General features: G+C 39.5%; 1 protein-coding gene across 3 annotated transcripts; it reads left to right on the plus strand.

Moving 5' to 3' along the window:
- The first annotated feature begins 295 nt into the window (after window positions 1-295).
- SPICE1 (spindle and centriole associated protein 1) lies at window positions 296-25,974 on the plus strand. 3 transcript variants are annotated; one of them, XM_075511875.1, is made up of 17 exons: window positions 296-475; window positions 1,090-1,137; window positions 2,207-2,353; window positions 6,415-6,517; window positions 7,292-7,413; window positions 9,034-9,131; window positions 9,443-9,585; window positions 9,823-9,963; window positions 10,766-11,031; window positions 15,036-15,167; window positions 15,849-15,996; window positions 18,290-18,514; window positions 20,602-20,996; window positions 22,301-22,472; window positions 23,652-23,754; window positions 24,080-24,167; window positions 25,053-25,974. In XM_075511875.1, exons 1-17 carry the CDS (start codon window positions 389-391, stop codon window positions 25,104-25,106), a joined length of 2,472 nt encoding a protein of 823 aa, XP_075367990.1. In that variant the 5' UTR covers window positions 296-388; the 3' UTR covers window positions 25,107-25,974. The 3 variants fall into 3 exon arrangements, with proteins under 3 accessions (XP_075367990.1, XP_075367998.1, XP_075368006.1); XM_075511883.1 differs by lacking the exon at window positions 9,823-9,963; XM_075511891.1 differs by lacking the exons at window positions 6,415-6,517; window positions 7,292-7,413 and having other exon boundaries at window positions 25,053-25,972.
- Window positions 25,975-26,200: the final 226 nt, after the last annotated feature.

Below are 26,200 nucleotides of genomic sequence, written 5' to 3' on the forward strand. Positions count from 1 at the left end.
GCGGGCGGGCAGGGGCAGAGGCTGCTTCCTCTCAGAAAACCCAAGACGAGAGGGAGCCGCAGGCACCGGCGAAGGGGCCGGCGACGGGAACACAGCGTGAGGTGCGGGTGAACGAGGTTGAAGGGGGGTTAATAGGGCGGACGCTTCGGGAGGGGGGACCGGGATTCACGTTCAGAGTCACGGCGCGGGGCGGTGGTTTGGGGTGCCCTGAGGGGAGCCGCGGCCAGAGGGGGCGCGCGGGGCGGGGAGAGCCGATGCCGCGCTCCTCCCCTTAGGGCGGGGAGAAAACCGGCTCCGTCCCCATGGCAACGGCGGGTGGAGGCGCGCGCGGCCCGCTCGAGCTTCCGCCGCGGCGCCGCTTCTGCCCCCTCCCGCGGCGGGGCCGGTGATGTCGCTGCGGCGCGGGCCGCGGCCCCGCGGCGCTGGCAGGAAGGGCCCCAGGAAGCCGCCGCCGGCGGTTAGGCGGGACTGGGACGTAAGTTCTTCCCCCTCCCGGATGCCGAGCCAGGCCCTGGGCCTGCTGCGGCCTCGGCGGCTCTCCCCGCTTCTCCTCCTCCGGCTTGCGGGCAGCAAGGCGGGCCCGGCGGCGGGGCTGCTTCTGCTGGGCGACACGCAGATCGCGCCGTGGCCTTTTGCCGGCTGGGGAAGGGCCGGGGAGCCTCCGCGCCCACGGACGTGCCGGCTGGAGGGAGCTTCTAGACGTCACCGGCCTCCGTGGGGACCTCACGTTTGGAGATACCCGATTTGTGTGTGGATTTAGCTGGGGAGGGGATGCCGTGACGGGGAGTTGTGTGTGCGTGGCGTGGACATGACCCCTCTCGCTTCCTTGGTCCTGCTTGCGGTTAGGCCTCCCAGCTGGCAGCCCGCTCTTTAGGTTGAAGAGCGCACCCAGCCTTGATAGGGGTATCATTTTTGCTGATTGCCTATCTCACTGAGGGTGGAATGCTTTACAATGCCATAAAAATGCACCACTGTATAGTTTTATGCTAATTCTATTGTAACTTAGACATTTTTTTAAATGAAACTTGAAAAAAATACAGTTCGTCCTTAGTTCTGGCTTTTGATGTGTTCTCTGGTTCCTGTTTGCAGAGTACTGTCCGTGATTTGACAGTCCACCGTGCAACTCCTGAGGATATTGTAAGTTTAACATCAATCATTGCTTCTTCTCTGTAGCAAGGAGATTTAGCTGGTTGTCTAGCATAAGTGTTTACCATACTTACGGGGATATTTTCTGCCAATGTTTAATCTCCCTTTTTAAGCTTCTGGAAATACTGGCTCTTTAGTTTCAGTTCTTTGTTTACAATATCATGCATCCCCAGCTCTGGCAGTTGGTGTTTTTCATTTTTCTGTTTCCATTGGGAAGCGGTAGCTGTAGTTTTTACCACAACAAAGTATATACCAGCATAAAAGCATAAAAACATAAATACATAAAAACTCAGTGGAGTGGCTGAAGTTAAGTCTCATCTCTGCTGGAAGGACTGAAAAACATGCTTTATTTTAGGAATCTCTCTAATTCTGAGGATACTCAAATTTCATTTAAACAATTTGACATAATTTCTTTATACTGAACAACCTGTTCATTACAAAATATGTGAATTCCATTTCATTTTCCTTGGTAGCACTGATTACCAGGATGGAATAGACAGTATGAGCTGTTGTTGCTTATAAATTTTGACAGGTTAGTCAGGACAGATGGACACAATAGCGGAGAGACTTGATTCTATAAATGGTTGGCTTGATAGCTTCCAGACACTTTAGCAAGCACCTCACACATATAATTTGTTTAATTTGTATTTAAACTGAATGTATATATCTCATTGTTAGAAGAAGAGAGAGAATATCTCTGGTGACTGACAGTGTTAAATCAGGAAAATGCATTATGTCTTTTTATGCATATTATAGGTGATAGTGTTTGGTTTTTTCCTCCCTTTACAACAGAGAAAACTTACTGAGTCAGTGGTGTAGGGCAGATGGAAACTGAGACTTTCCCCATTCACCTTTGGAGCCACTTTAAATTTGGCTGGTACTGATGGCATTTTACACTTCTGGATGTTTGTAAGGCTGTCATTGGTACTACCATGAAGTTAACATAAATAGTATTCAGCGCATGAATTATAAAATCAAGGAGAGCTTGTTAGCGTTATGCTGCAAATTTTGCTTTAGATTGTCCTTTGATTTTGAAATAGTTTCTTTCATGTTTATGTAGCTGCGTCGCCATGAAATACACAAATCAAAAAACAAAGCACTGGCGCATATGGAACTGCAAGAGAAAGCACTGAAAAGAAAATGGAAGAAGCCAAAACAACTGGCTGCTGATTCCTTGGAGAAAAGGAAATTGACTCTGATGCGTGAGGTGAGAGCTAAATTTGCACTTTCAGCCTGCTGCAGATGATTTGCAGCAGTAGTAGAAAACTGCTGTTGCACATAGGTCAACATTTGCTCCTCTTGTTGGACAATTTGACTTCATATATGCGTACACTCTTTCTCCTCTGTGTTGCATGCATGCAATGGTTGGAATAGGCTGTATAACATGTTAACTGATATATACAGTTGCGCATTTGATCCTTGTTGCCTGGCTGTATCTTCAGTAATTCTGCAGGCCTCTTCGCATCTGAACAGGAACTTTTTGCAGCGTTGAACTGTGTGTTGTGAAAAAGATGTGTGTTCTGTGTATTCTTATTGCTATCTTGCCTTCTCTTCCCCCGTCTAGTATTTTTCTTTGTTGGAAACATGAACATTTCTCTTTCTGGGAGGGACATCCTTATCTGCCATTGCATATTTAAACAGAGAAAATGCAGAGTCATAGGGGCTAAAAGGGTGAGGCAAGAAGTTGGTAAGGAAGAGCTTGTCTGGAAAGAAAATTGACAACAAAGATTTAGGAGCTATGATTGCTAGCAGACAAGCTTGTCATCTGGGGATCGAAAAGCTTGTTCTCTAGGCATTCTGAAGCACTCTGACTGAAAATATATTGTTTAATTTGCTTTTGAATATTGAAATGTAGCAGCAAGCCTAAGCTTAGCTAACAGAGACAGTAGCTTTCACTGTCTGAAAAGGGATTTCAGTGGTAGACATTCTTTTGTTCCACATGGCAGGTGACTCCTTGCCATATGTTATGAAAACTGATCTCAAAACATAGTTATTGGCTTTCAGACTTCATCAGCACTTGGACAAACTGAGAATTGTTCTTGTTGGTAAAGTATGATGATGAACAATGTTCACCTAGCAGTTAAAATAAACATGATTTAGTAGTCCTGTAAATGTGCAGTGGATTAACCATCATGGACCTGTTCTCTCTTTTGTCTTTCGTAAATTTTCAGAAGTCTTTTTCTGATCTCTGAGAACATTCAAGCACAGACAGAAACAAATGAAAGTACTTAGAATTGAAGATCACCTTCTGGTTTCCTATTTGACACCTGTTTCTCTGCAATCACAGTAGAATTTTTGTGTTAAGGATATTGTGCTAATCGAGCCTCAAACTTAGTTTTGACCTTTGTTACTTTCATACTTTTCTGCCAAGTGCATTTTAGTGGAGTGTTCAAAAAAGCTGTGGATTTTTATACAAGTTTCCCTAATGTAATAGCAGGCTAGTTTCAATAAGACTTCCATGCAGAAATAAATTATGTATCACAAAAGTAGATTAGACTAATGCTCTAAGATTTGGCTGGACTACCTATTATGTGACTTTGTTATTTTGCAGATGTGAAACTCATGGTTACGAAATAGTCTTCCATGTTTGTTGCCATTTCTAATGATAATGCACAAATTTCAATTCCTCTTGAGTGGCTTTCCCCTTCATAGTTAAGAGATTACTTTATTCAACATACTCTGTGTCTACTTCTGAATCAGAGAAAAGATGCTTCCAGATAGGAAGTCAAAAAGAGATGATGCCAGGCAAGATGAAACCCATCTGGCTGTTGCTGTTTGAAACACTGGCATCTTCTTGTGTGTAGAGGAAAAAAAAAATAGATGGAGGAAAGTCACCATTTTTCCCTGTCCCTAGCTTAAATCTTGTTAATTGCTAGGTCCTGTTGTTCAGAGTCACTGGGGAGACTCTTCAGTCTGTGTCTCCCAGTACAGCACAACCACTGTGGATTGTCTCCTTGTCTCTGTTATTTTGGTAATCTTTTTTCCTTATTTACTGCTGTGAGAGCGTAGCTTCCTAAGCCCCTTGAATCCTACTCAACTGCAAAAGGCTCAGAGACAAAAACTAGGAAGGTGCTGCTACTAGTGTGTTTTTTCTTGTAGTTGTAGGTTGAAGAGAAAGAGAGCAAAATATATAAAATGGATGAGCAAAATTTTAATCTTTTGAGGATTTTTCTGCCTAAAAATCTGAATTTAAAAAAAAAAAAGAATTTGTCTCTGTAACTGTGGATTGTGAATGTGTAGGTACCACACTGATTGGTCCTATAACAACTTGTTTTTAAAATAACGTTAGTGTATTTCACTGAAGGGTAGGTGGTGAGTGGGTTGTCATAGTGGGGAGGTTTTAGGATTTGTCCCATTTAATTATCTGTAGTAAAAATCTGAAACAGGAGGGAAGATGAATTTTAATGAAATTCATAGGTGATACTAAACTGGGACAAGGTACAGCACTCAGTGAACTTGTTGCTGGGGCATGTAAGCGGGCCTAGAGGGGTTAGAAGCTGATATCACTTTGCTTTCTGCTGATCACAAGCAAATGTGAGCTAATCTACCTTGGGAGCAATGCTTTAAAAATGTTCAGCAGGAGGGCAAAGCTTAGGAACCTGCTGATGCTAAAAGAGGTCTAGTAGAGAGGGTGAAAACAAATTAATTGGAATAATTTTTGTCTGATTAAACATGTCACTTTAGTTTTAATTGTGTTGAATTATGTTTTGGGACAGGTAAACTTTTTTTTTTTTTTGCCCCTTCTGCAGACCTGGCATGACTTTGTCTAAAAACCCGCATTGTTTTGACATCAGATGGCTAAATGGAAAGACTAGATTTAGTTAGTATCAAGTGTGGAAACTGAATAGTGCTTTGGAAAAGTAGGTATGTGAGGTGATTGGAAGATGAATATTCACTGAGTTGCTAAATTGGTTATGAGGAGAAGTGTAATATACTGTAGTGTAATTCAGGCTCAAAAGACTAGAAAGACATGGAAACTAGGTATATGGGGAAACTTCTTGACAAAGCATAGTAAAATGGGGAGTGGGGGAGAAACAGGTGAAATGCCACTGCCTAGAATTTTTTTAATAAGGCTGAATATAAACCAGTGAACTTATCAATGGACACTGAAAGAAACTTTGTGGAGATAACAGCTTCTAGTGCTCTGAAACTGCTGCAAACCAATCCCTCTCATGATTCTTGGGGGAGCAAAAATTGTCACTCAGTTCTCAAATTTTGAGTAGGAGGGCATACGTGAGCCTGTCTTTTCTGTGGGATCTTCTAAAGTACTTGCAGTCTCTCTGGCTAAATTTGATTAACCACGATGAAGTGGAGGTCACTTACATATCTGGTCTCCTCTCAGGTGTTTAAGAATAACTACCTTCTTCCCAGGTTGTGGGATATAATTTTACTAGTTTGCCATTTCCACCTTTGTGAATGAAACCACAAGTCAGTGAGGAGTATTTGAATTGCATTCTGCCCATGAAGCCATGTCCACAGTGAGCTCCATTTGGCTCACAGTAGATGAATGCCTCTTGCTTTGCACTCAAAAATTTCCCTCCTTAGGAGGCAGCTGTCATGGTGCCAGGGATGGACTTCAAATACGGAGGGAGAGAGACTTTGAATACAGAAGCTGTGCCTTGTGAGAAATGTGTGGAGATTCTCAAAACATCTTCTGATGCCAGGTGTAATCAGCTGTGTTTATGTCTGTTGAAACTTTTATGGTGGTATGTGGCTTAATTTTTAGGCAGGATTTTCAATAGTCATGGCTGAATGAAACAAGTCCGCCTGAATTGGTTTGGATCTAATCAAGTAGTGCAGTTTTTGGGTCTCTGTCAGATGTAGATAAGTGTTCTTTGACTCAACAACATTGAGATCGAATGATTTGAGGATGCATACTGATTTTTTTTTTTTTTTTTAATTGCCAGATATATGTCTTCATTTTGATGAGTGTGTCATAAACACCCAGCTTCTTTTTTGTGTCAGGCTGGGAGCAGAAGAAGGGAGCGAGAGGATTTTCTCTAATGAGAAAGAGTCAGTGCTGATGGTGGCTGTAGAAGTAATAATTGTTTAATTTTTTCAGAAAAACAAGGTGAATTCTAGTGACTCAGAATGAAGTATTGTTTTCTGATCTATCTTAATTAGAATCCAATTGCACAGTACCAACTTTGCAAACATTGTCTTGTTGGCTGTTCTCTTGCTAACTGTTTAGAAGGACAATACCAAAAAAACCAAAGGGAAAATCAGTCTGTTCAGTATTAAATACTGCCTTATACGCTATACTTTCAGATTCTGTCTGATCAATACCATTTGCAAGATGTATTGGAACGATCTGATGAGGTTTTGGCTGTGGCAAAAGACTTGTTTGGGGATGCTCCTCGCACGCGAACAGGTAGACCATCTCATTTACATGTGGTAGTACATTTAAGATTATCTCCTTGCTTTTCGTAAATAGCCTCGCTTTGCAAAGTATTCTTTTTAACTGTTGTCATCTCATCACATAACATAGTATGATTGATCCTGTTCATGTTGGATGAAACACAGATGAGGATAACACCTCCCATGGTAGGGGAGAGCGAGCTGTGGCCAGTTATTCTACTGTATCAGTCCATCGTGGAATTTTGGATCACTTACTGTGAAACACCTGATGCTCACCATTTCCACAGCCAAGCTACCAGCCTATACAGAGCACCAGTTTGAGCCACTGTAGTAGTTCTGGTTCGCATTGCTACATGGGTTGACTGCTCACTCTTGGTTATTGTTGAAGATTTATCATCAATTTGTGAACAAGGCTTTTCCTTTTCTTATCCTGGTTTGTGGGTCCTTACGCTGCTGAAAGGCAGGATTGGCTGTTTGCATGTGAAATCTTAAGCTTAGATTCTTTTCTCTGTAGGCTGCCATTCTCTTTTGCTTATAATAACTGTTTCATCCTGCATGCTGCTTCTGCACAAGTGTATTTAGACAGGTGAGAAGGACAAAAGCCTGGTACATGGCCGAACATATTAAGATAACTCTATGGTTGGCCTCTGGCAATTGTTTAAAGCGGCCTACATCCCTGTGACCCTTTTTGTGCAAAGTACGGGAGCTTGCTTTTTGGTACAAAGTCCTGCAACATACTACAGACCGAGTCCTCTGTATTCTTCCCTATTTTGTCTGATTCCTCTAGGTTTCCCTAATGTAACAATGGCTCCTAACTGTGACCTAGAATCATCTCAAGGACCCATTGTACAAAAATGTGATCCTCCCACTCAGCTTTCCATCCTTAGTGAATCTGTCGTGGATTCCCAGGTAATGTATATTCAGTTCCATGCATGCCCTGTAGCTTTTTTGTTTACACAAAATAAGAATATTCAAAAGTAGAGTTTCCAAGCAGACCTAAACCTTTCTTCTGTGTATTGATAACACCTTGATAAACATACATAGAAAATGGTGTTAAATGGAGGTGAGGTTGTTTTGTGAGACTCTGGGAATCATGATTTTTTTTTATTATTTCTTAACCTTTGAATATGAGAGACATCAACTTCTTATGTCTCATAGAAGCGTGCTCATATTAGCATGCTCTCCCTTTTAAATTCTGGAATTATCAGCAAGAGAACAAAGTAATTACAGACTAAGAAAACAACTCTTGTGTCAATTAATTGCTACATATTGAAATATGCCTCTGATTTTCTAATTATGTCTGCATATATAGGGACATAGGCAGTTGAGCTCCAATTTATTTCTGATAACACACATGTAAATGTACCCCAGTTAACTCCACAGCCTTGATTAGTCCTACAGTTTAACTTTTAATACTTCACATTCTTTTACAATTATTTAGGTTTGTTTAAAAATTGTTTAAAATTGTTTAAAATTTCATTTAGATTTCCTTTGTGTTCTGTGCTCTTTTCATAACATGAGCTGTACCAGGAATGCTCACTGTGGTTTGAGAACAGGCATATGACACTCTTGGAAAGCAGCTCACTGATGAAGACCAAAAGGGCTGTGGGAGTGAAAGTGATGGCTTCATATTCTCATGGTTCTCTAATCCTGTTTCCTACTGTCTTGCACAAGTATCTGCAATTTGAGTTGCAGTACTGCTCTGTCATGTATTTCGATGTGCTATTTGTTTTTTGGGTTTTTTTTAATATGAAGAGTTAACTGTAGCGTCTTTATAAGCTGTTTCACTGGATGCATGCTGCAGGATAGGCTTAAATTTTTAAAAGACACGTGTACTGATAGTAGTCTGCTGAGCTGCTGTGAGATTTTCTTTTCCTTATGTGCCTACGAAAGTCATAGTTAAAGGCTACGTGGTGAAGCCTACCCAGAAGTGCAGAGACCTGGTAGTTTGAGGAACCCTAATTCCAAATTTGATTGCTTAAGTTTTGCTATGAATGTGGTATTAGGATTGTATTTTGTTCTGCTTGCATTTTGCACATAGGATATAAATGTAATTTTGCAGATCTTATTACAAGGTTGTTTAGCTTGTCATGTCAAATGGCTGAAATTTTAGAAATGGTATAATTATGTGGCCTTTTCCATTTTCTGCCTGCTATATCTCTGTATTTGTTTTGGTACAGTCTTTAAATCTTTTTTATCCTACAGTGTGTGTGGTCTTTCTTATTTAATATAAATCATCCAAATAGAATATTGGATATTGAATTAATCACTTGCTGTGTTATTTTCAGAGACAATTGTCAGTATTAGTATTTCTTAGGTACTGAAGCCCCCCAAAACTCTTCCCACAGAGGGGGTGTGTTATTCTTTCTTTCTTTTTTTTTAAATTTTGTTTTGGAGGTAGAGACTGAAACAAATGTTTTTGGTTTTTTTCTTGAAACAATTTCAGAAAATTGATCTCTAACTTCTTCCTAAAGACAAATTGAAATTGCTCTGAAGTCCCTTTTGTTTTCTTTGTTTTCTCCTAAAAAGGTTGTTAATGAAGTAGAAGAGGAAGCATTGTCAATCTGTCAATCAGAAGATGGACACCATGACTCTCCGAATTTCAAATCCAGCATCAATTCTGACAGGTCAGTACAAATATGTCCGTTCAGGTTTCCATCTTCTTAACATGGAAAATAGATGGAGTTAAAAGGGTGTTGCATGGGTATAGTTAAGTTACTTTTTCTGTGTTGTCGTGTCCCCCCCCCCGCCCCCTTCCCTGACCTCAGAATTCTAGAGAAAACCTTTGTTATAACATTCAGACTGGGAATGAATGTGAGCAGGAAACTCACCTGAGCAGTTATAGATATTTTAAAAAGCTCTTTCTAGACTGTAGAGATAATCTAGTATCATGCTATTATCCTAGTACAATTCACTGTTATGCTTGTTTTGAATGTAGGCTACTTCGGTTATTGAGAGAAGAAAATTCCTTGGTGAATTCTCAGTTGTGGGCTGAAAAGGATATGAGAAAAACTACCTTATCACAGGAACCAAATGTGCCTTTGACTCCAGCAACTGTTTCTCCATCATTGGATCGGTCAGGTTGGATTTGCCAAATCACAGCCTCTCAAGGGTTGTTAGGCTGTTCACAGGATCCTGTCTGGAATTCCTTTTCTGGGTGGGGGTGAGAGACAGCGACATGTACTAATTTGGCTCAGAAGAATTTCCAGACCAAAAAGCCAGCTCTTCTAATAAAACTACTTTATAACGTATTACTATTAAGAACATACCCAAAAGATTTAATGTGTGTATTTTTTTGTTGTTTTGTATTTAAATCAGCCCTCAATGCTACCAGTGTAATCAAGAGAATCCATTCAAGACTTCAGAATGAAGACGAAGAAGAAACTGTAGACTCTACTTACATTGTGAGACAAGTGCTGAACCCGAACTCAAGGAAACAAAAGCAAATTGCAGCAAAAAGTTTAGTATTTTTAAAAATAGCATACCTCCCTTTGACCAAGGTCCTTAATATCATAAGAAAATGTAGGTTGAAAGGGATCTTTGGAAGTCGTTGCAGGGCTAACTCCAAAGTTTGATTGGCGGGGGCCTTGTCCAGCCAAGTCTTGAGCATCTCTAAGGATGAACATTCCACAGCCCCTTGTGAAGTGTATTCTCCTGTATTCTGCACGTTCATTGGCAAAGCAAAGTCCATAGGAATCTGGGAACCATAAATATGGCCCTTTGATGCTACCTGTTACCTTGCTAGCCATGGAGTTCTCTCCTGTGCAGGGCTCTTCTATTTCTGATACAGCTTTCTATTCTATACTGCACAGACTTCTGATACGTTTCAGTCCCCATATTCTACACACATTTGTATGTGGGGACTGACATCAGATACAAACTGTAGCACGAAAGGATTGTTGTAAAAGAGTTGGTCATTAAATATGAGACCTGAAAGCAGCTGATATTTTCACTGGCTGTTCACTGGCAAACTGTTTCCATGCTTTTAACTGAGAAGGAGGAAAGTATACACAAGTATGTAAGATAAAAGCACCACAAACAGTCATACCTGAGAGGCACTAACATGGTGGCAGAAAATGTGGGGTTTGATGATCTGAAAATAACTGAAATGACTGGGGACGTTCTTTGATGGTCCATTTCAGCTCAGGGCAAGAGAGAGCCTCTCTTTTGATTTACTTCAATAAACAATGTAATTTCGTTGGTATTGCAAAGCTTTCTATATGAGTTGAAATTCCAATGGCACTTTTTTTTTCCCCCTCAGTGAAAAGAAAACAAACTGCACAGAACTCTGCAAGACAGAGGAGAGATGATTCTCCAGCTAGTTCAATCCCCATTGACCTTCAGAGGGACAACAAATCCAGCCTAGATGTTCTCAACCGCATGATACGTGAAGTGGAGCATGAATTGGAGGAATATGAGCGATGTACAGGTCGTGAGGCTCAAAAAACTGAGAGAAGTGAAGGCCTCACTGGCTTTACCTTATCACTGGTGAACGCTCTCTGTCGTTTGATGCGCTACCTCAAAGAGGTGAGAAGACTTTGAATTGCTTCTGTAGAGTGAATGAAAGAGGGTATAAAGTTACTTTACAGATGTGAACTTTGGTCTTTCCTGGCTCCCAATCAGTTTACTTTGAAGTCTGATTATCATTGCTTATTATTTGGATTGCATGCAATTAGGAATTAAAACTTTTAGCTTGCTAGAAACAGGTATCCCTAATGAAAAGGGAGGAGTTGACTGCAATGAAAGTCTCTCAGTGACTATTAGCAGAAAATACCAATTGAAATCATAAATATCAAATCATTTGATTTGATATTTAAATATATTCAGAGTTGTAGCAGGGTATTAACTACAGCCTTGTTTACAAATTCATTTTCTTCCTTTGCCTCCCAAAGGCGATGCTATTGTCACTAGAGCAGTGGACCCAAATCCCCAATTTTCTTTGAGGGATGCCTTAGCTCTCTTTTTCTATCCATAGCAACAGCTTCACCTTAAGCAAGAATGACCTGAAGTGCTCACTATAGCCATGCACAGCTGGGGATCAATGGAATTCCATAAAGACAACTACCTGTAAGCCACGCAGAACTCCTTTTTAAAAAAGAAAAAGAGTGTTTTTTATTTCATTTCTAACCCAGAGCTACTCAAGATGCAGCAGTGGCTCACAGATTCATTGGGCCTATGTGAAATTTTGAACCAGGTTATGGCAGTTCCTGTACTCTTAATAGATGCAGCAGAATATTATCTATATCCCAGTGCTCCATTTCTCCATTTCTTTATAGCAAAGGCAATAGATTCCTAATGAATGTGGAACTGTCCTATTTTGGTTCCTTTTCAGAGTGTATAATAATTGGGGAAAAAAACCCACCTTATTTTAAAATCTGATTTTTTTTTTTGTCTGGATGTATAACAACGTATTCCTTGTATTACCCTGTATTTAATCTATATGGAAGAATTTACTTTAAGACCTGTCTCGGAAGCAAACAGTAATTTATCAGTTCAAGAGTGAAAAGCCACTGCCATCAGAAGATGGACTTTGGCTGAGGAGGTCTTATGTTTTAAAAGAAGTTAATGCTTGTTCTCTGTTAAAGTTGTAATACCAAAGTGGGGTATTAAATTTGGTTCTTTTGCAGTTACAGGGAAGGATCTTCTGGTCTTCCAATAGAATTTTTTCCATTTATTAGGAAAACATAAATGTAATGGCATCAAATTCATATAATAAATATAATTGCAGTTATAACCCTATTTAGATTATCTTTAATTTGTGTTCCACAGAAATGAGTTATTCCTGGCCCTTAGGCTTCCTCCAAAACTACTCCAGATTCTCTTCATCTTTTTTTTCTTTCTTAGTTGCTGCTTTCTCTTTATGAATGTAACATTCAATGTATCTTAAGAGCTTTTATCCTATTCAGCAGAACGCCAAGAATTCCGAGTGTTTAAGGAGACTATGTATTTTGAAAGGTGTATACTGACGCTTACTTGTATTCCCAATTTTTACTGAGCACCTCTATGATGTTGTTTCTACTTTAATAGATGTGTTACCATTCCTTCCTTCCAGGAGTTGATTGTTGCTTGCAGAATTGTCTGCAACTTTTTTAGATTTACTACCTAAATTCATGAGTAGAAATATGCAGAAGTTGCTCAAGCTACGAAGTGTGCCTAATCATATTCAGAGTTGCTCGAGATAGACAGTGTGCATCCATAGTCTTCACTGACTTTTCCCCTTTTCATGGAGCTTTAATTACAATTAGAATTTGAGAATTCACTGGGAAGAAGCACAGCTTGTCTGAGAGTTTCCTAAAACCTGGTCCTTGTGATGCTAGGAATAAATCAAGTGCTTGTGTGCACCATCTGTCTTGCCTAGCCAGGAGAGTCAGCAAAGTTCCAATGCCTCAATTACAGCTGGCAATGCGTTTCAAGAAAATGACTTTGCAGCAGTTATTTAAAAAGCCTCTGATTTCAGGTAAACAGTCTTCAGGAAGTTTTGAAGCTTCTAGAAAGATTTCCTTCCTCTTCTGGGGAGAAAAAAATATTTTACTGCTTTGCTGCAGAAAAGCTGAATGCAGAAAAATTATGATAAAGGATGTTGCTTAATTTCTTCTCAAAATTATGTATAAAAAGTAGGAAGAGAAACTTGAATTACTGAATCTTTCATAAAAGTTGTATTATTAAGTGATTAAAAATTCAACTTCTTCAAGAAGAAGAAGGTAGTGAATATAGAAGAGGCTAGAGAAAAGGGGAAGAAGAAACTTCTGAAATGTTTGCCAAGCTATACAAACTTCTTAAAGGGAAGTGGATAAACCTGATTTGGTTCCTAAGTGAATTTCAATGTCATCTGCCAAATGTTAGAATTAACTTTTTTTTTTTCCCACCATTCTGCTAAAAAAATGCTATTTCTTTGCCAGACTCACAGGGCAAAAAGTTAGAGTGTACGCATGCTACATTAATCTGTGTTGCTATGTTCTCTATCTCTGCTTCTGCATATTCTGATGCAGTGTTAAAGCTTATGTGATTAGCTATTCCACCTGTTAATGGATTGGAATGAAGATACTTCTTTCAGGGTATACCAGACCCAAATCCTACCTGATGGCAGGAATGGATGTATACAGCTGTTAACCCTGATGGATGCTCTCCCCATGCGTAAATGTACGACACTTAGCTGCTTGGAAGCTTTTCCTCCAAAACAAGGTTACCACAATGCAGGATAAGTAGATACAATAGCTCATCCAGATGCTCTAAGGCATCAATAGGCTTCATCACTGCTACGAGGGTTAAAGTTTTTATTTTGTGCTGTCTTTAGTTTCTAAAAAGATAGGACTGTCTACCTTTTTTCCATTTTCTGTGTCAGCCTGCTTCACTTGGATCAATACAGAAAAGCTGTTCTCTCTAGCTGGAAGAGAACCAGAAAATGGATGGCTTGTCTCTGATACGCTTAAAGGAGGAATATCTGCCTGTCTTTGTGTCTAGTGACAGTATCTGTGATTTATTCTCAAAAATATTTACTTATTCATTCACTTTGTGTGGCAGCAGAGCTGTTTTGTCTTAATACTTCTTCCTTGGTGGTTTTTCACTTCTGGTCCCAATGCCACCAGAAAATAATCTATGGTATGTTATGGGCAGCTCATGCTCTAATTTCGTCTGTGCAGCAGAAAAGAGTACCCCAACTGCTTTTCAGGATCTCTTGTGTTTTGGAGACAGGGTGTATTTCTCTTATTCAGGGATTCCTTTGAGTAAATGCAGGCAATCATCTGGGGGAGGGCTCCATCTGCTAATTCTGATGTGTTTATGTGACTTCGTAGCTTCCACTTTTAGCTACAATGGTCCAAAAAGTGGCAGTTGTGTATTCCATTTACGTATTAGAAGTGGAAGGGACTCTTTTATGTCAGCCAGGAAGCCTGGCTACTGCAGTGGTCTATTTTAAAATAATAGATTGATAGTATCTTTTGAGGGCAAGAGGTTCTTTACAGTAAGGTCTGCCTCATGCTCAAGTAGATTACTTAACAAATAAACCTTTCTGTCTTCTTTAAAAAAAAGAAATGAAACCCTCAAGAACTTTTTCTCTCTCTGAAGGAAAACATTAGAAAGCAAGTATTTTCTCCTTTATCTAGTCAAATTTGTCTTCATTAATGAATCAAGGAAACTAAAGAATAGGCACAAGTAGCACAGAACACTGACAACATCAGCACACCTGGAGTTATTTGGTTACTGCATGAAGATTCAGTGACTTAAAAAATGGTATCTGTGCAGAGAGAAAATGCTTGTAGTTACAGCCTGTAAAAGTTGTAAAGGCAGAAGAACAAGGATGTATAGGACTCCCTACAGTGTTCTGGAGTAACAAAGAAGGAACAGTGAGCTTGCTGACAGTTCTCAAGCACTGAAAATTGGATTTTGTCGTGAAAGTAATGAAGTCAATTTAGTGGGAAGGGCTAATAGTGGGAAGAGCTGTTACAGTATGATGTCATGTGGACCCGTTCATGTTTCCAGATATTAATCTGTATTGGTTTATAGTAGGTTTTAAACTTTTTCTCTCTCTTTAGAGTGAAATGCAGCTGCGTGAGAAAGAGGCGATGAGGCAGCAGCATGAGGAGATGTTGAATGAACACAGAGAACTGATTGATGCTCTGACTGCAGAAATACTTCTAGTGAGGGAAGAAAACATTACTATGCAGGTACTGAGCCTCCCTTGCTCCTTACCCATCAGGATGACTTGTTAGAATATTGATTTGTGTTGCAAATATGGGCTGAGATACATTGTCTCATGTTCAAGAGATTTTAACAATAAACAGAAAGAAAATGATAAAATTGAATGAGGAGCCTGAGAATTATAATAGCAGGTATGAGGTGGGGGGAAGGAATGTTTGGAAAGTCATTATTTTGTCTTCACTTATGATGTTTAACTTTAAAGCCTGAGAAAATGCTAGTTCCATGAAACTGAGCTTTACTTTATCAGTCTAAAAGTTCAGATTCCACAGTTCTATACTGTTAACACTACTGCAGCAACAGAGTAGATTAGATGTAAGACTACATTTTCTTTTTTTCAGTTTGCAGCGGAGGTAGATTTGTTCATGATTACATTTGGGAATGAAGCAATAAAGCAACCTTGGAGAGGAAGTGGGGTCATGAGTTAGGAAAAGGAAAACCAAACAATTTATTTGTCAGGAGAGAAAAAAAATGAGAAACATGGAGACACTAATATTTAATACCTCACTGTAATCCTATAGATTCATGCAGTGGTACTAAGAGGCCAAATTTCTTCTCAGGGCTGTTTGTGGTATATAATTTTCTAATTCATGTTGCTATAATACAAATTTCTGTATCTCTCTTTTTTTTTTTTTTCCTTCCTCCTTTAGAAGAAGCTTCAGCAATACATGATGGTAACAGATGAACAGCTGATCTCTCTTACACAAGCATTTAAAGGCCTCCCTTTGGTAGAACCTAGAAGAGAACAAAGTCCAAACCATTTTGGCACTGCAAGCAAAGGTGCAGTGAACAGCCAAGGTGTGTGTATGCATGTGTGAAGGATGAAACAGGAGTTGGGGTTAGTTTATCCCTGTAGTGGAAAATCTGGTATTTAATAGATGTCTGCTTGAATAAATACCTCTTGCGTGAGTGTGAATCTCACTTCTGGAAATTGATATGCCATGGGTTCTGCTGTGAGAACACGTGTTTTGCTACAGATTTTTTTTTAACAATGTTATAGGTTGTATGCCATCCCCACTGGCATCCTTCTGGCTGGATCAGGACTTCAAGATTAACCTTTTAGCCAAGTCCTGGGCTTGAGCTTTAAGTGATACATAATATATTATTAAAAAAAAAAAAAAGGAGGGAAGTAGCCTCCCCCCATTACAAAGGCTTACGAAGTCAGGTTTATTCTGAAGGTCCTGGAAAAAAAACAAAACAAAACAAAAGCCAAATGCCAGCTGAATCAGGATCTCACCTTTCTGTTGCTGAGGCAGCCTGACAGTATGAGATTGGTTCTTCCATAAGACAGCAGAGGTCGCTGCTGACCATAAACAGCAGCTGCTGAGGCCTGTTAACTAACCAGGCAGAAGTCTGTTTCTTGGTATTTGTGACTTTATAGCAGAGGTGAGCGACCAGTTGAGTGATATATAACATAGACGCAGGCTAAGTTAAGCCAGTAGCATTGATGGCCAAACTAACCAAACATGATTCACCTTGTACTTTTAATGTTCTTTCACCATGGAGTTTTCTCCCAACTGTCTTTCCCGATCGGTTGTTTAAATGCATTAGTTTTGCTCTCAAGGTCAGTAACTCCTTGTGAATCCCAAGATTCCTTGGAGCTATTTGTGTTCCTTAGTTAAATGTTGTTTTTGTGGACATTTTTGTGGCCAGAAACTTTCTTCCTGACTGTTTCTGTGGGATTCTCAGGAAGAAGCCATGTACCAGGTCCCTTTTTTTGTGATTTCCCCAGGTTTTGTAAAAGCAAACAAAAAAATGCACCCCAAAACATTAAACCCAAACCATAAAAAAAATGCCCCTCAAAAAAACCCCCCCAAAAAACTAAACCCCAAACCTTCCTATTTAACCATTCTGCAGGGCTAGAATTTCCAAATCTTCTTTCCTTATTGGTCTCTCTTCTCAGGAAAAGGCATCTTCCTGAGAGGAAAGCTTCCTAAAGTTACAAAAATATTTATTCCTTTTCCTCCTTCAGAAGGAGATCTCTTGTACCCTTAAGGCGTGTGACTGGATGTGAGACATTTGAGATAGGCGTGGTTTCTGTGCTGAAACTAGCTAAGTTAATATAGGACTTCTCTGGAGAGAGGAAGAATGGCTGAGAAAGGAGCGGGGAGGATATCATAGTGACAAATAGTGTGTGAGGAGGATGCTTTGGAAATGCAGTTCTGTACAGTGAAGCAGAGCAGGAAGATCCTTCTCATTTCTTGCCAGGGTCATTGAATAGTGGGTGGCAGGTTTTAAATTCAATCTTAGAACCTCAGTGATGTGAACCACTAGCAGTATTTTATGTGAACAGCCTCTTTGCCTTTGAAGGGTGCTTTTTGTCTCTTGCATTTTGGGATCAGATATGTTCTACTTAATTTTCCACTAACTTCTCTTTTGGGAACAAATGTCCTGAACAAGATTGTGAAGGGAGAATTCAAAGATAGCACTGATGGAGTAGTGGATATAAGCATATTAAAATTACTGTGGTCTCACAGCTAGCTACAACTTTGATTTCATGCTTTTCATTTTGTGCCTCCCTGGTGTGTTCAAAATAGATGTCAACTTAGACACAGACTAGTTGTCGTTAAATACAGAAGAATAACTTCTTTTTTTACTGAAGAGATGTCTGGTTTGAATTAAATCATAAAAAGATCATCAGAGAACTCAAAAAAAGCTTTGAATCGTTTTGTACTCCACCATTGTTGCCATCAAATTTATAATATAGGGGCATTAGGACAAGTGCATAGGTCTGCTTTTCTCAAGAGATATTACCAAATGTAGCTCACTTAAATACCTATTCCTCACAAGTCACATGTCTTTAAGTCTTATGCATGGGCTACAAACAGATCTCTTACTAGTATCCTGAAATTGTGAGGCTACGTGTAAGAGCTCTTCTTGCTCTTAAGGCCAGTAAAGATTTGTATTATGCTCAAGTGAAAGAGTTCTATACCTGGGTATCAGAAGGAAGTTAGGAGTGTGTGGGAACTCCAGTCTGTCTTTTCAGATACCTGAATGTAAGAGTTGTTATTGAGGTTTTCCCCTACATTGCTATTGCACTAAAACTATTTTTTCCTTTTAACTTTTATCCCTGCTTTGTCTTTTTCTTTAGAAAAACCTGATTTGAGCTATTCTGAGCCCAAGACTGATGCAGGCAACAGGGAAAATATGCTGAAATTCCCACAGGAAGAACTTCCTTTCAAGTTTCCCCCAAGGCCAGGTGCCTCAGGTGGTGCGGGATCTGGTAGAAGCTTGCCAGCTCACATCTTCCAGCCAGCTGTGCTGTTGTCACCGCCTCGACAGACGAGCAGTCAGGAATTGTCTCCCCTCCAGAATGGTGAGATGTCTCTGGCTGTAGTAGACTTGGGAGTCTGTGTAGTGTGTTACTGTTTCAATCTTGCACTACCTTGCACTAGAGGTGTATTTTCTATGGAAAATTTTTAATCTGTATGCTTAGACACATTGGCCCTTTAGCTGGAATATCCTACTTCTGCACCCAGATACGCATTTCTTTTCTTCCTATGCCTGTTGCTAGATTTCCTTTAGACTTTCTGTCACCTGCAGTTCTCCATCTACTATCTGGAGTCCTGTCAGTGGCAATCCAGACTGGCATTTTTATTTTGTACTGGTTTTGATTGTCACTTCTGTATGATTTGCTGTAGCTCTTTGTCTATGACGTCCAGCACATGATCTTAGATTTCCATCTGCTGATGGTGTAATCCAGCCTCCATCACCTTTAATGGTGGGACTGCTGAAGGCTGAAAATTCAATACCTCTGCAGCCCATGCTGCAGACAAACCAGGATGTCTGTAGGCTGCGTACGCTTGCTTTGAGCCAATCTTCCCAGCAGAGGTTTTTCTAAAAGCTTTGGGAGCAGGTTTCCATTGGGTTTCATTTAATACACAGGAAGTGGCTGAAGAAGTTATGGGTGAAATTATGTGGTGCCAGATAACCAGATTAATTCGGTCTTGTGTCAGTACCCATAGGCTTCAGGAGTTTTATAGGTTGGTAGCTCAATTCTGGTTGTTGGGAGGAGGAAAGTTCATCAGGGGTGATTAGGGGAGGTATTTCTCATTTAAACTTCATGAAGTGAGCAGAAGGGAGGACCCTTTGTGACTCTCAAAATTAGCTGTTTCCTCCTGCAACTGTCATTGTAACCATGTGCATCTTACTGAATGTGCTAGGGCCCTGTAACCCTCTGTTGTTGAGAGGCAGGTAATTATGTCTATGGTTAGCTTGATGGTTGCTGACAGGAAGTAGGGGGGGGTTGTGCCTTCCCTCCTCCTTTCCCCCCCCCCCTTTCAGCTGTGTTGCTTTGTAAGTCTTTTCCAAGTCAGAAAATTAACCCAAAAGTCCTTTTGATTTAAGGAGTTGGCAGGACAATTGAAAGTTTATATCTAGTTCAAGCTTTTGGTGGTCACCTATGCTGCAAGGAGGTGCATAATAAATCAGGAGAAAGTGAACTAAAGGTAGCTTTCTGCAAAGAACAACATCTGGCTTCAGTCCCATTGAGAACTGTCAGATGTTGTCTATCATTTGAAACAAGAATATAAAACTATATTCCTAGACTTCACTATAGTTTAGCTGTGTGAGAAATGTATTGTTACTCTCTTAAGACTGTTAAGGGTGCTAAATGGCTCAACACGTTAAACTTCTTGAACATTTCTTTATGAAAAAATATTAATAAAACAGATTTATGTGTAAATTTTTAAATGTCATGCTCTGCTCAAGAGGCAAAAGCTAAAGCTTGGGAAGGAATGGGCTGTTTGGTGTATAAAGCATGGAAAATCTGGTTTTGATCACAAAATCCAACTCGGACTTAACATGTAGCAGCTGACAGTGCTGTAACATATTTAGTCATGTATGTGGTGTGTTACTGGTTTGCTAATGATGACCACAAAAAATACCTAACTACTTTTGTTGGCTAGAGTGCTTCTCCTTTCTTAGGGGCTGAGTAAATAGCTAGTTTATTATTACGCCAAAAGTTTTGTATTATTTTGTTTTATTGTTCTAAAATTTTTGTTACCAACCCAGTATAAATATCAGAACTTAAACACAAACTTACAGTTTATTAGGTAAGGTAACTGGATATTGGAAAATCGAGGACTAACTAAGAAGTAGTATTTGATCTATCAGCTAAGAAATTCAAGATGACTTATCTTCCCTCTGACTTCTCTCTCAATCTCTAATTAAATCATGTAAATATAGGACTATTTGCAGTAGGAAATATTAAACCTGGTGAGTTCTTGCAGCAGATCTTGCATAGAGTGATTTTGATCAGTAACATAACACCATTCAGGCTAGATGTTACAATTCAAGTTCCTGCTTGATTATTACTAGCCTGATGCAATAAAGTCACTGTTAGTTTCCTTGATGAGGATCACATGTCTCTTTCCCTACTGTTCTTTTATTTCTTGTTTGTAGTGCTTACAGCCACTTCTCAGTCTCCTGAAAACACCGAAAGAGAACCATGCAAGGAAAGGAGCTCACCTTCCTCCCTGAGAACACAGAGCACAACTGAGGAAAACTGTCTCATCTCTCAAAGGCAACCAATTCCTCCTTCAGAGAAAGACTTGGGGAGTTCCTGTGAGAAAATCAGTCTGTCCTGCCCAGGTGATGCTAGAAAAAAAAGCACAGCTGAAGAGTTATTTCAAAACGGTGATCTGCTGGGACAGATAGCTGAGCTCACACGGCAGAACTCTCTAATTAAAGCTCAGCTGAGCAAATTCAGAGACTTCTCTGAAGACACAAGTGACTGCCTACATCAGCCAGACCCAATACGAAATGCAAATTCTAGTCCAGACTCTTCACAAGGACAGGTGAGAATTTTACAGAAAAGGAAAGCTGGATTCCCCTTTCTGCTCATCTGCTTTCCCATAGCTTACTGATGCTTTAAGACTGTTTCCTTCCTGTTGTCAGTTGTTTTAAGGAAAAGAATAGCAAAACAAATACTCTTTTCATTCATTTGCTTGGAGACTTGTGATTGTTATAATTCCCTAAGGAGCTCAACAGTAGTGTCTCATATTGGGCCTATGTTGTATATGAGCACTGAAAAGCGTGCAGCACACTTATAAGTTTAGGATAAGGTTACGCTGTGAAAAGAGGTGTGATTGCAACATGATCAGGTAAAGCTCTTGTAGCTTGGATAATATTAACAGTGAAAGCACTGCACCAACCCACAGGTTCTTGTCAAGCTTGTAAAATACATATTTAAATCCATGCTATACATCTCTTCTGCTACTGTGACCCAAAAGCCATGAGATTAAAGTTCGTGCAAGTACATCTCTTGCAAAAACTTAATTATAGTGTATGTACTAGTTGGATCTGGCTTGTCTGTCCTGCTGTGTAGTGAAAATCTCAAAATCTTTGGGAAAGAGAGAACTTGAATGCTTTGGTTCACATAGAAAACCTTTAATCTGCAACTAAGCAGCTATTCAGTGGCACCCCAGTGAGTGGAGTTAACGTCACAGAAATGCCTCATCCCTGCCCTTGCTACTGTCTATTTTTGTTCCATCACAGTGGCTGAATTACTGTTCAATTAAGGATCCTAACGATTTTAAATTTCCTCATGTAAATGTAGGCTGAGAGTGTTGTCACTTTCCACATTGTATTATGTTGTGTAATGTTTAGTCATTTAGTTGTACAAGATGATGCAAACTTTTTTAAGTGTTGTTTTTGGGGAAGCTATTACTGGGGGAGGAGGGGTCAAAGTGGATGAAAAACTTGTTTAAAGATGAGTTCCAGGATACTTCTGCTAGAAATCTGCTTTTGCTTCCCCATACCATCCTGAGTATGTGTGTCTCTGATTAAATATTTTCTTAATTATGGTTAATTGCTGGATGGTTAGGGGTTTTCTTTTTTTCTTTTCTTTAATGATGCAGACAATAGCTGGTATTTCCTATTTGTAGGAAGACCAATTTAAAATATTGTTGTGTTTAGTCAATTAAGGACCTAGATACAGGGCAGTGAAAGGGACAAAATCAGATTTTCCACAGGAGGTGCTATATAATTATGTTTACTTTCAGTTTGAAAATTAAATGCATAGAAGTACTTGAAATATATTGCATGCTCTCCCTGAACGTCCAAATTTTAAGTTTTTAATTGGAAGTTATTATCCAAGTAGACTCATCTCATGGTATCGAAGAGCTTGGAGGAGAGAATAGCAGAGCTGAATCGTCAGAGTACAGAAGCACGTGATAAACTGTTGCAGCTAATAGACCAGCAGAAATTAGCTGTTGCTGATATGGCCCCTCCCATGATATCTCCTGTTCTGCCCCCATCCCTAAATTATACTGGTAAGTACCCAGCTTCAGGAGAAACAAAAACTAGTAAGACAATGTTTTTCCCCTTTTGGGAGTTCTCTGTCCTTATCTGATTGGATCTGTGGTTGTGGTCAGCAGTACACTTGCTGTTAGTGACTGTGTGGTACAAACACTCCTTACTTCAGAGAGAGAAAAATATATCAGCTAAATGTCTCCTAAAGTTAGTTTCTTAGTCATTAGTCTGCTGCAAATATCATGCTTCATGGTAAATCTGTTCTTTGCTATGTCCTTGTCCGCAGAACAGTTCTGCTATGTACTCACTGATGGGCTGAACTAGGCTTTTTCATCAGTCCTCTCTGCTGAGAATCTTTTATAAAAAGACTAACTATTTACACTGGGCTTCTAAAAATCATGGCAGAGTGGTTATCCAATTCTCAACCACATTTTAGTATTTAGTCTTTTTTGTGCTCTTTTCATCAGACTACCTTGCTGAGTTACTGCCAGTGCTAATAGAAGGAAATAACTGAAGCTTCCAGTCATCTGAAGAGATAAATTAGTGAAGGGAATATTCTTGCTGATTCAAGAGTCATAGATTAGCTGCCATATGTAGCTATAAACAAAAGTACTCTCCAGCAGGCGAGGGCTGCTTTATCTTTTTATGGAGTTATTGCAGTTACAGGCAGAACTGTGCATGAGCACATATATATGCTCTGACTAGGACACCTGCCCTTTCCCCCTTCCTAAACCACAGAGGATGTATAAAGGGAAGGACTTCAGAGGGAGAGGAAGGAGGGGGACGAGAGACCACATGCATGTGCATATGCATGCAGGTACATATGCAATGACTCATGCAGTGGGTTCATAACACTTTTCAGCATGAAAAGTAAAATCTTAAAGGAACAAAGTAGGGAAACTGGAAGTCTCTAAGCCTCTGATTGCCAAAAGCCAGAGGGTTTATCCATGGAAAATCATTCTATATCTATGCACATTGTCCATAGTTGCTCTGAGTATCTGCTTTCAATATCTATCATTTTCGGAGAGTGGGTATGGTGTTGAAAAGACTTTCAGCCTGATGTTTTATGTCTGCTCTGTATATTCTATGCAATTGTGAAGAGTTACATGATGCCTCTCAAAAAATGGGAAAATGAAATTAATGTTGTGCAATGTTGCTGTGTGTTCTCATCAGAATCAAGCTATTATTTATTTGCCTAGAAAATGCAAGGAGGACAATTGAAGTGTCTATTCCCATGGCAGTTGCTATGGACAGCTCCAAAGAAGATAGTGTTTCCCCTGCCAGTATGACCAGTATAAGAAGGTAAAAATTAACCCTTTACTATTTCATTTTTATAGTATCTTGATTATCCATGCAGCAGAACTTGAACACAGTGGAAAAATTGCCATGTTTTTATTTGGCTTCACAGACTTTCCATCACACTCAGCTCTCTGGAAATGGGACAAAGGTCCAATAGCTTTTCCACAACTTCCATTGTTTGTATTTAAAATACCTGCAGTGTGACATGAGGCAGATGACATGGATTGTTGAAGACTATTGATGAGGAGTCCTAATTCAGGATCTGAGACATGATTCTAGTAGTCACTTCCATTTTTCACTTTTTCAATCTCATTTTGAATGTCTGCAGGTCTGTAGGAGATTCTAGCAAACCTCGTTCACCCCTAAGTGCCATGTCAGAAAGCACGAAATTAACTCCTGTCAGCCAAAGACCAAAGGTAAGACTGAAAAATCTTCAGCCAGAAAGTTTGAGTGCGGTGTCATATAAGGAAAACGCAAGACAGATAAAGGGAGGGAGCTTAGTCATACCTTAAATCTACCGGGGCCAATAGTAATCGATTCATGGCAGTCTGCATTCTGGACAATTGGTAAGGGGAGACCTGAGTGCTAGTGACATTAGTTGTTTGCTGCCACAGAGCTGTTATTTACAAGTGAATAATCCTGTAACTACATTTTCTGCTGTGGCATCTTTATGTGTTAGAACTGTGAACCTCTGGCAGTCTTTCACTGGTGACTGCAGAGAATTTCAGGTAATCATTATGATGTACTGGTAGAGCCACCTATGAAAGGCAAGCAAGCTCTTACCTAGCTGTTGCACAAGTCAGTTGCTGAAGGATAAATAAATCCAAATGCAAAGAAAGATCACCAATCTGGATTTCTGATTCCTGATGTGCAAAGAGAAGACTAGACTACAGCGGGATGCTTTCATGGGGAACTCCAGGCAGTAGTACAGTCTGGTAAACCAGTCATAGATCTATTTGTATGCTTGAAAGCAACTATGAGGATATATTAATACTGTCTTTCCTGATGTCCAAAATAACCTAAATTAGGAGTGATAAAGAGAAACAAAGTTAGGATCCAAGACTCCCTATCCTGACAGCAACGTATACATCCCCAGAGGGGAAATTCAGAGTACGTAAGGTAGATGTGGCTTAAACTAGGTGTCTAAAGTAGGTGGTGTTACTACCTCCGTGGTGCCTATGGGAGACAATTGCTACATATCAGTGAAATGATACGTAGCAATCCTACACAAGCCAGCATTAAGTAGCAAGTCTGTGGGAAATTTATGATGTATGAATTTCAACTGGTTTCTTCTTTTGCAGGTGGAAAAGCCAAAAGAAGAAGGCTGGTTTGCATTGTCAATGCACATTATGTAAAGGAAGCTGCACTCAAGTCCTATATTTTTTACTTTTTTTTTTTTTATGAACCACAATTAGATCACAATAGTCCTCCTCTCCAGATGTACAGTTTAACCCTGAAGTGCTTTCATGTCAGTGCCATTAGTATAAAAAGGTCCATATGCTTATTGTATTTGTGCCATACAGAGCACTATAGGAAGTCTCTGAACTGGACATGCTGCTGTGACATCACCCCATTTAATTGAACAAATATTTTACAAGATTGTAACTGAGGTTGCTGTAGCAATACAAATGAGCATCTGATATCTGTGTTAGATATGGTGAAGACAGGAGGTTTTAGAAAATGCATGTCAAACTTTCTGGAGTATGTATTTGCACAAGATATGGGAATGAAAAAATCCAAGAAAAACTGAGATGAGGGAATGTACCTATGTTCAAAAGCAACCAGGAGATTAAGAAGCCAGTCTATTCCTGCTCGATAAGACTTTGCATCAGAAATAATTTTTTCCTTCTGTGGTTTATAGTTGCTCCCAAAAGTTGTGTTTTCTGTGCAGTTAGCATATCAGGGATTACATCTGGACTTGAGGATTGCTTTTTAAAAATTTTTAATTTTTTAATTTTTTATAGTAAACATAAAGTGACTATTTGAAATAAAAATCTCTATTTGCCATGTACTAAAGTATGCTCTCTTTGATACAATAGAAAACTGTGATATAATTGTATTAAGCTGTTTTGTTATGTGTGTATATAATACTCTAGTGACCATGTTTTTATATTGGTTTTATTTGACTTTTAAAAGTAGCCATCATTTTATTATTAACGATTAACAATAAAATCGAGGACTGTGAGGAAATGCTTATATATCTGTTCCTTACATTGTCGTAAACCTGGGAAAAAACCTTTATAATGGAGATAAAAATGAAAAAAATCTGCAAGTCTGGGGAAGAAAATATCTGCAAGTCTCAAAACTGGACTTTGAGTAAAGTTGTTTTTCTTTTTTTTTAACTGTTAAATTTGGAGTATGAAGAAAAGATACTTTTTTTTCTTTTCCTCTTTTCCTTTTTTTTTTTTTTTTTAAAGGCAGGTTTTCTTTTAAACAGATTTAGAAAATT

This window comes from Mycteria americana, chromosome 1, assembly GCF_035582795.1.
Source record: "Mycteria americana isolate JAX WOST 10 ecotype Jacksonville Zoo and Gardens chromosome 1, USCA_MyAme_1.0, whole genome shotgun sequence".
In the NCBI taxonomy this organism is placed as follows: domain Eukaryota; kingdom Metazoa; phylum Chordata; class Aves; order Ciconiiformes; family Ciconiidae; genus Mycteria; species Mycteria americana.

Bases quoted from the DNA above. Each gene is read 5' to 3' on its own strand.
- SPICE1 (XM_075511875.1), top strand. From the start codon at position 389: ATGTCGCTGCGGCGCGGGCCGCGGCCCCGCGGCGCTGGCAGGAAGGGC. The intron at 18,515-20,601 runs GTGAGATGTCTC...TCTTGTTTGTAG, and splicing joins ATTGTCTCCCCTCCAGAATG to TGCTTACAGCCACTTCTCAG. The intron at 24,168-25,052 runs GTAAGACTGAAA...CTTCTTTTGCAG, and splicing joins CTGTCAGCCAAAGACCAAAG to GTGGAAAAGCCAAAAGAAGA.